We start from the raw sequence: 9,759 nt of genomic DNA on the forward strand, positions 1-9,759 counted from the left end.
CTAATGAAAAGTCTGCGCTCTGACTTTTTCATGACAGGAAAACAGCAATTCTGTCCAAGTTGTCTACTGTGCACTACAAACTAAACAGGAAAGTTTGTTCTGTATTAGGACACACTGAACTAAAAGTGTTTGCTGCCTTTTCAATTCATACATCTATTGTTTCCTTCTGCCATCTAGTGTCCATCGCAAAAACAACAGCCCTCTCTTCACCAATGCTGTGTCCCAATTGAACTGTGTATACCAATTGCAAGTATATACACATTTAAACATATGTATATGACTGTGTACAAATCTGGAGTACTTCTCATTTATTAGTATTTTAATTCCCAGGAGCCAGACTTTCTTGTCATTATGGAAAAGCGGTCTTGAGCAATAGTTCTCCAGGCTTTCCTGAAGTTTTTCTTTGGACATTGATCTGAAAGTGAGTGGAATAAGCAGCCAGTTTTTACACCTGACGCTTCCCAGAGGACTGCTTTTGTTTGCTAGGCCACTTATCATTGACCTATCAATCATTCAAACACAAAAAAGGCACCTAACTAAAATGTGAACCGGTGTTGTGTCTACAGATAACCTAAAAAGAACAAATTGTATCTTTAGGCACTTTGATACCAACACGCTGTCTCCAGAACAAATAATTTGTTCCCATTTCTTTTATTGAATCTATGAAAAATGCATTTCCATATGTGTTTGCACATTTTGATAAATCATAATTTCCATTTTCCTATCAAAATATAAAAAAATGAAGGGTGGCTAAAGTCTTTTAGGCGGTACTCTATATGCCACAGTCATTTCGACTATTACAAAAGAAACAAATAAAACAAATAGGAATAAGAAGAGCAGATTCTGTGGATTAGCTAGAATCCTAAATTACACAGGAATGTAACAAAATTAATCTTCCTGAAATCCACCAACTGGTCTCATCAGTTCCCATGCTTTTTGGACTGTTGTTAAAAGGAGATGCTACACAGTGGTTAACTGGTAAATGGGGGTTTGTATCTCCTCCTTGGATTCAACCAGACATTTTTCACTTGTTAGACAAATATGTAAATAACCTAAACTATGAAAGCATATATTTTACTTTGTTTTGTTTGTTTGTTTTTTTCTTAAACATTTCATATGCTTCCTATGGTTTATTTTTTAAATAAAATATATGGGTTCCGTTTAGACTGCATGTCATTTACCTTTATATTAGATTAGCAAAACTGTGACACCAAGAGTGCAGTGGGTTGCCAAGTTGACGATCCACACCATGTCAGAAAAACAAGTATGGTTTTCTGACAATTCTTTGGTCAACAGAAAAATAAAGAACTACAAAATATACTTTAAGTGTAACACACGAGTGTCACCATTTTAATTTAATCCCAAGTAATACGCTGGGATTCGTCAATTCAAATGAGAATATTTGAGTTTACTTTAAATGCAGCTTGACTTGTAAGTTCAGCAACACAAGTCCTGAGTCCTCTTTAAATGTGTTGAGTTCTGTTTGGGTTTACACTGTACTGAAAGTATTGAAGTCAGCCAGTAGGAAGACAGCATTAATTCAAAATCATTAGTGTCAAAGTCATTAGTGTTTGATTTTCCAGCCTTTCAACAATGTGCTTTACATTACTGTATTAGTCCAGAATAAAAATCAACATGCCGCAGCTTAAAGGTTATTATTCATACACAAAAGTTAATTTTGCTTGTATGCTGACCCTGAGGTGCGAACACAAAGACAAATCAGAAAACACGACATGTCAGAAAGAGAAAACAAAATCACAACAACAAAACAAACACAACAACATTTTGTGACTGTGTTTCATGATGCAGTGATTTTCCTTTTTGTCTTTTGCACTTCGTCAAGATCAATTATTGCTTTTCAAAATGCAAAAGTATCACAGTAACATGAGTATATTTCGTTGAGTTACTTCATACTGTACTAACAACAGTACACTAACTACTGTAAACTAGTGGCAGTATGCAGGTGTAACAGCATTAGCTTCTTTTTCTTCCTACATTGTTGTGCACTAAGGGCGTGCAGTGAAACATGCTGTAAAGCATCACAAAAGTGTCTATAATGGACAAACGGTTAATGTGCTCGATCATTCAAAAACATGCGAGAGAAAGGGGCTCATGCTTCACGTCAACTCATTGGAAACTGTTAGTCGTGTCAGTGAGACGGCTGGGCTGTGAATGAGAGCCAGGCAGGGTTATCACCATGCACAAGACACACAGGAGTGGAGATGGGAGAGGCAGATGAACTACGACTGATGTTTCATGACAGACACAGTAAGTACATACCCAGAAAGAGCCTCTTAGGGATTCTGACCTCTTCGTCCTTAATGTCTGTGGCTACAGACAAAAAAAACAACAAATATATAGACAAAAAAGAAAAAAATAGAGCTTGGTTTTCTTCAGCAAAACTGGAGTTGATCTTTGTCAAATTACAGAACTCATTGATTCTGTGATTTGTTACACCAGTGATCTGTGAGGTTAGGAGTGTTCCCACCTGCTTAGCTTGCTCAGATGCATAACCTTTATAGCTAATAAACAGCAATCAATAAAATTTTGAGGCTCAACTTAATTCCTTTCATCAAGGTGTTTTTATCCACCTTTAAATCCACAAATCTGGTGACATCTGCAAAGTCCAAAGTTCTATTTTTCCAATTTTCGTACATTCCTTTTACTTTATGTGTTTTAGCATTTATTGCACTAAGCTTGCTCATCTTCACAGCTTCTGCTGCACTGCTGGCACAGTTTTTTGTTCCACTTACACTTTATGCATAGGAAGACACAAAATAGCCTTCATCATGTTATTCAAACTTTAAACGTAGCTGTTACTACCAAAAGATACATAAAAGCTCCATAAAAGTATATTTCACACACGGATCTATTAGCCAGACCTTGGAATGAGCCGATATCTGGCTTGCTGAGGACGATGTTTATCTGTAGTGTCACATGTACTTGACACGGGTTTAATATTTCAAGATGGTGTGATGCAGAGCTGTGACGCTTTCAAGCTTTTCAGTTATATGTTCAATAGCAAAGATTTCTGTAACTACCCCGCACAAAAGAAAACACAAACAAACAAACAAACACATACACACACATTTATAGGAACATGTGATGTTGAGAAAATTGTTATTTTAAACATTGCTTTCACCTCCGAACCAGCTCCCAGTTTGGATTCAGGAGACAGACACGCTCTTTACTTTAAGAAAAAGCTAAAAATTAAAATGTTTCCTTTTTTCAATATATAGTCGGGGCTGGATCAGGTGACCCTGAAGCATCACTTAGTTGTGATGCAGTAGGCCTAGGCTGCTGGGAGCTTCCTGGTGTTTCTTCTTCACTCCCTTTCACTCTCTGTGTTTATACACCACTCTGCATTTAATCATTTGCATTAATCACTTCCACAATGGAAAACAGCCACCCCCTCACCCCCCAACTGGTCGCAGCAAATGGCTGCCCCGCACTGACCCTGATTCGGCCAAAGGGTTCTTCCTGTCAAAAGGGAGTTTTTCTATCCCACTGTCACCTAATGCTCGCTCCTAGGGTGTCGTCTGACCATACTGTGTTTGGCCCATCCAAGTATGGTCACATTTGACTCCATAAAACAAACCTGGTATCAGCCAAAATAGAGCTGGGCGATATATCGAGTTTTTTAAAAATATCGATATATTTTTATACGAGATATAAGATGTGACAATATCCTTTATATCGATATAGTCTATGTTACATAATTATAGTTGCGGAGCCGCAAGTTTGCCTCTCTTTCATCCACTTTTGTCTTTACGCAACGTTACTCGACCTCGCCTCTCCTTCACTGAACACAACTCCCCCTCCTCCTCCATCGCTTCACCTGCAGGCAGCGACAAGATGGACACGGCAAATCTCCGTTAATGAGTTACTGCGCATCGCCCCGTGCGTGGGGCTGGACGGTGTCAACGTGTTAACGAGCTAGCCACGCTAACGAGCTAGCCACGCTAACGCCATGCACGGCCTGAAATCCTTTCATTCTCTCAAAAGTTGACTGCGTGCCTTTTGTATGAATTCTGGTTGTGCTTGATGACCGCGAACCGATTTTATGTGATACACAGCGCTCAGCAATCTGTCAAAAAATGTTTTAGTTCGCCTTTGGTAAGCTACGGAGCTGCACCGCTTGATGGATTGTCGGAGCATTACGGCTACCGAGGAGCCTCGCGGAGTGATACGTACTGTGCTTCAACGTAATATTACCGTATTTTGTGTGTATAAGAACCATAAATGGCACCTGTTCAGAGACATGGTTACGAAGCGGATTTCAAACTCCAGGCTGTCAGTCACGCAGTAGAAGTTGGGAACAGAGCAGATGTGAAATCTCTCTTTGTTATTATGCTCAGCGTCTTTTAGTTTACATTTTGACTGCACAATTGTGAGCTCTTTGTTATGCACAAAACAACATAGTTTTCTTTTATTTATAGAGCACCATTCTTTAATAAATGCTCATAATTTATTTTTGAGTAGTTTTTTTCATGTACATCTATGCTGTATGTTAATAAAATTGCCTGTGTGACATCTGGGACACAGTTTTGACTAAGAACTCTTTTTGTTCTTACTTTATGGCTTTAAAAAGATATCGAGATATATATCTTATATCGCCATCCAGCTAAAAAATATCGAGATATGAATTTTGGGTCATATTGCCCAGCTCTAAGCCAAAAGACTGATACTGCGGCTGATGCCATGCCAAAAATCAGTGGGTGACTTCTCATTGCCTTTATTCATGTTCTGTATAAAGCTTTTATATAGTGCACTCAAAACCTCTAAAAAAAAAAAAAGAGTTTAGAGTACAATCGATGGCCACGACCCAAGCATTACATCTCAGACCAAAGATGAAAGAGAGGAGCACAATATAATCTACCAAAGTATTTGTGCGTTTTTATTTAAATGAATATGCTTGGCATGTATTTATTGATCAAGCTAACGTTGACTGGTGATCTTTCAATTGCGTGACTACAATTATAAAGTTCACAATGCTGAGAAAATTAACCCTGTAGTCTCCAATGTATTTGTTCCTTCAATTTTGCAGATAAGCTCACTATACAGTCCTCCAGGTTACAGGAAGCAGTGAATGATTGTGGATTAAATACACACATTTGTACGAAAACTGAAAAATAAAGCCTTTAGCCCTGACTTCAGTATTTAAGCTAAGCCTAACAATCTCCCCATCTAACTCAACAGTTTTTTTAACTTTGTTTTTCACATCTTAGGTTTGCTTCACTGGAAGTTTGGAATTTCTCTGACAGTTGCTGTTTGGTGTAGACACTTAAACATGAAGCTACACTGCCCTACTGAGGCAAAATGCACTAACTACACATTTGGCCAAAATACAGAAAAACCTGGCACTAAACGGCCCCTCTGTCTCTCTCTGTGCACTGTGCACTGAGTGAGTGAGCAGTGACTGACAGACACCAGCTGTGGAACATACGAGAGAGACAAGAGACTTCCTGTTGTTTCAAACTTCCTCTGTGTGATCATTTTAGATGTCAGATAGCAGAATCACAGGACAGCTATTGTTTTTCTCATGTGATTTGCATTCAGACGCGAGTCTGAAGCTTCAGTTAAAGTAACAAAGCCCAAAAATGTTGTTACATTTAGTAAAATTAACAATCTATCCTAAAGGCTGATGGATAAAACTCTTGTTTTATTGCACTGCACTTCCTGACATATGCTCCAGTTATATTGGCAGGCTGATATTATTGGCCGGTATTAGCTTTTGCCAATAATCAGCATTTATAACAACTGAGAAATGAACAACAACAAAAAAGTTGACAGGAGAAACATTGTGTTGATGTTGCACAGTTTGTCCACCAGAGGGCAACTCTCCTGTTAGCATTTCAAACGCCACAACCAGCTGATCCGGCTGCAGATAACTGCGCATTTAAACTGTACTGTTGTGCTGTTTTAGCAATGACTCATAAAGATTTATACATAAGTACACAATACAAATTTTAGGCAAATCTGTCTATGTATATTCGCCGAAGTATCAGATTTTAGAGGCGCCAACTATTGTTATTGACCTAAAAAGAAATGTGTGAGGCTCTGATCATAAAACAGTGTCTCCATGTTTTCCTTTTACACTGGATTATATTTAATCCTGCCCACACTAGTTTAACTGATACTCTCCCATCATCTGACATTGAGCCTCTTCATATTAGCAGCCAGGTTTAGTCAAATTTCCTCGAAGTAAGCAGGAACTTGCAGCACTCCCAGTACTGCGTACAACACGCATTACAGGCTTCAAAGACATAACCTGTCAGACAACAAAGGGCAGCTGTTTGTGTACAAAGGGATAAATGTCACAAAACAGAATCAAGCGTTTCCCCGTATGGGTTGCTGAATAACTTTATGACAAAAATTACAAAATGTAATCACCTTAATGTCAGTAATCAGCCTGGAAAGTTTCATGGTTAGTGATATTTTTTACCCCATCATCGTGTTTCCCCTTACGGACAAACAACAGATCGACATATCGGGATAATTCATTATTACCCAGTGTTTTCTACTAACTGAAAAATCTGGAATGTAAATGTAAAAATCAGTTTTCAATGGGTGAAAAAAATGTTATTGCTTGAGGCTTAAAATTCCGATGTACTTGCATTTTAGCAAAACAAGTTTATACATCCTATATTAGTTATTTGAACTAAGTGCAATATAAAACCAGCTTTTGAAAGCTTATTATATAGTTTTAGAAAAAAAAAACCTGCACAGGAGATCACAGGCAACAATCACCAGCCTCTCACACACTCACACACACTGAGCCTTATCTGCACTGTAAAGGGGCACCGCCTGGGTGTTCTGACCTAAGAAGGAGCGCCTCTTCGTGCTGAGTTCAGTGGCCATGCGGACGTTGGTGCACAGGTTCAGCATGATGAGCATTGTGCAGATCATGATGATGCTCTGCCACAGCAGCAGCGTCTCAAAGTAGTGTCCAAATCTAAAAAAGAAGAAAACAATATGTGGATTTTAAGATTTCATATTTACCCTCCGGTTCTCTCACCCATTTGCTGGTCACCAGACCTTCAAGGGGACCTATTACACTCAGTCCCAAGTGCATATTACACCATATTGCCAAAAGTATTCACTCACCCATTCAAATCATTGAATTCTAATCATGTCTATGGCCACAGGTGTATAAAATCAAGCAGCGAGATATGCAGAAAGAACGGGTCGCTATCGGGAGCTCAGTGAACTCCAGTGTAGTACATTGATAGGATATCCCTGTGTAACAAGTCCAGCTGTAAAATTTTCCTTAATATTGCACAGTTAGCTTTTAGTGGTTTTATAACAAAAAGGAAGCGAATGACAGCAACTCAGCCATGAAGTGGCAGGCGACGTAAAATCACAGAGTGGGGTCAGCAGATGCTGAGGGGCATAGTGTGTAGAGTCGTTACAGGCCTCCAAAACTCATGTGGTCTTTGGATCAGCTCAAGAACAGTTCATGGAAAGCTCCACAGAATGGGTTTCCATGGCCCAGCAGCTGCATCCAAGCCTTACATCAACAAGCACAATGCAAAGCCTTGGATGCAGTGGTGTAAAGGACACCACCACTGGACCCTAAAGCAGTAGGGTCTCTGGAGTGTTCTCTGAAGCGACAAATCACATTTGTCTTTCTGACAATCTGGTGGACGAGTCTGGGTTTGGCGGTTGCCAGCAGACCGATACTTGTCTGACTGCACTGTACCAAATGTAAAGTTTGGTGGAGGAGGGATTATGGTGCGGGGTTGCTTTTCAGGAGTTGGGCTTAGCTCCCTTAGCTCCAGCAAAAGGAACTCTTACTGCTTCAGCATACCAAGGATGAGCAAGTTTGGTGTGGAAGAACTTGGCTAACCTCAACCTGACAGAACACCTCTGGGATGACTTAGATGGAGACTGTGGGCCAGGTTTTACTGTCCAACATCAGCATCTGGACTCAAAAATGTGGTTCTGGAAGGATGATCATAAACTTCCATAGACACACTCCTAAACCATATGGAAAGCTTTCCTAGCAGAGTTGATATTGCTGCAAAGAGTGGGCGAAATCATATTAAACTCTATGGATTAAGAATGTGACGTCACTTAAGTTTATATGTGTGTGAAAGCAGACGAGCAAATACTTTTGGCAATACAGTGTATCAATGCTTGGATTCTAATAGAGTAGCTTTGCATGATTAAAGCTACTTTTAGCTGCTCACTTATTCACACAGGGTCGCCACAGCAGGCAGCGTTGCATACTTAACCTGTTGGATTTTTAAACCAGATGCTCTTCCTGACACAACCACCAAGGGATCTGTATCTCATCCTGGGACTGAACCAGGAAACGTTTGCTTGTTAGGCAAACATGCAAACTACTGCACTACAGAGCCACAATGCACAGCTCTTATCTTATACTGTGTATTTTTGTGCCTCTTATCATCCACATTGTATGTACAAGTCTCTACATCATTATTTCTGTGGCCTCATTTATTATCCACTATTATAACCACTGTAAAAAACAGTGTCTCCTATAAGTTGAATACTGCTCAGAGGTAAAATACAGTTTGGTGTTTGACAGTAACCAGCAGACAGTGTTTGTAGTGCATTCAACCCAGCAGGCAGCTTTTCCTCTATGAGGCGGTTAACATGGAGGTAAGAGGATCTCTTCTTTTTTAAAAAGCTGTATATCAGTGAATATCACAAGCCTCCCATACCAACCTCACAAGCTCTCAAAGGATGTGAGAGTCTGTTACCTGAAGAGTATCCTCAGGATGTTTGCCACCAGCAGCACCAGGCACACGTAGGTGGAGAAGCCCTCTGCATTCTGGGTCCGGCGGATGTCTCTGTACTGGGGGATGTAGGGCACCACCCCACCGAACACCATGGCACCGGCAGCGACCCACGCCACCAGGTTGTTAAACACGGTGAGGATCTGCTCAAACAACTCATCTTCCATGCTGTTCGTCGGCGGAATAAGCGAAGAGACGTCAGCTGGCTGTCAGTGGCTCTAGAGACTATTTTTGGCTGTTGATCCTCCTCCGGTTCCTCGTTGTGGCTTTGAGATCAGGAGAGAAGCATCCGTGTTTTCCACGCATGACTGAGAAACATCAGCTAATGCCACGCCATCATAAACAGAGCCGTGAAGCACAAACGACGCATCCGGGGCTGACGTTACAATAGCGGAAACAATGAGCAGTAAACACGATAGCTTCGGTACAAAAGCAGCGGTTGTGCAGTCTCTGCAGTACGGTCATTTACTCTGTGTTTCCCATTTCCTTGACTCAACACTGCTGATGCTTGTGAGCGTTTTAGCATTGGCTGAACTTGAGTCGTTATAGGAAACACACGGCTCTCCTGAAAATGTATAAAAAGCCCCTGAAATGTGAAGAAACCTGAAATAAAACAGCATTTTTTGTTTGCAGTGTCCCTACATCACCATCGTTTCTTCTTCGCTGTCCTGCCCGTCTGTAATGTTTCCCAACACTTCCTGGAACGTCTCACGTCACGCGCTCAATCAAAGATTATCCAACTTGATCAAGATAGTTCACACACAGGCAAACTGTATGTGGCTAGCTAGCTAGCAGGTTAGCTAAAATAAATAAATAAATAAAAAAGAATTTTAACACATAGTTTGTGTCAGCTGTTTGGCAGAACGTGAATGTTATGGTAATTTTGGGCTCTGAATCTGTTATCATTAAATATCCAATTTGCATTTTGGAATGCCTGGAAAACTTCAAAGAATACTCAAATCATTCTTAAAAAAAAAAAAGAAAAAGTTGTATATAT

The 9,759-nt window shown here is 40.2% G+C and overlaps 1 protein-coding gene across 2 annotated transcripts in view; it reads right to left on the reverse strand.

The window, feature by feature from the left end:
• Window positions 1-9,472, reverse strand: part of LOC116315960 (solute carrier family 66 member 2) — a 38,814-nt gene extending 29,342 nt beyond the window's left edge. The window contains exons 1-3 of one of the 2 annotated variants that reach the window (XM_039605832.1): window positions 8,727-9,472; window positions 6,822-6,955; window positions 2,281-2,331 (exon numbers count right to left, since the gene is read on the reverse strand). In XM_039605832.1, coding sequence (XP_039461766.1) covers window positions 2,281-2,331; window positions 6,822-6,955; window positions 8,727-8,929 — 388 coding nt within the window. In that variant the 5' untranslated portion in view covers window positions 8,930-9,472. The remainder of the gene's footprint in view (window positions 1-2,280; window positions 2,332-6,821; window positions 6,956-8,726) is intronic. The other variant, XM_031734411.2, reaches the window with a different exon arrangement.
• Between the last annotated feature and the right edge of the window lie 287 nt (window positions 9,473-9,759).

This window comes from Oreochromis aureus, linkage group 22, assembly GCF_013358895.1.
Source record: "Oreochromis aureus strain Israel breed Guangdong linkage group 22, ZZ_aureus, whole genome shotgun sequence".
Taxonomy (NCBI): Eukaryota; Metazoa; Chordata; class Actinopteri; order Cichliformes; family Cichlidae; genus Oreochromis; species Oreochromis aureus.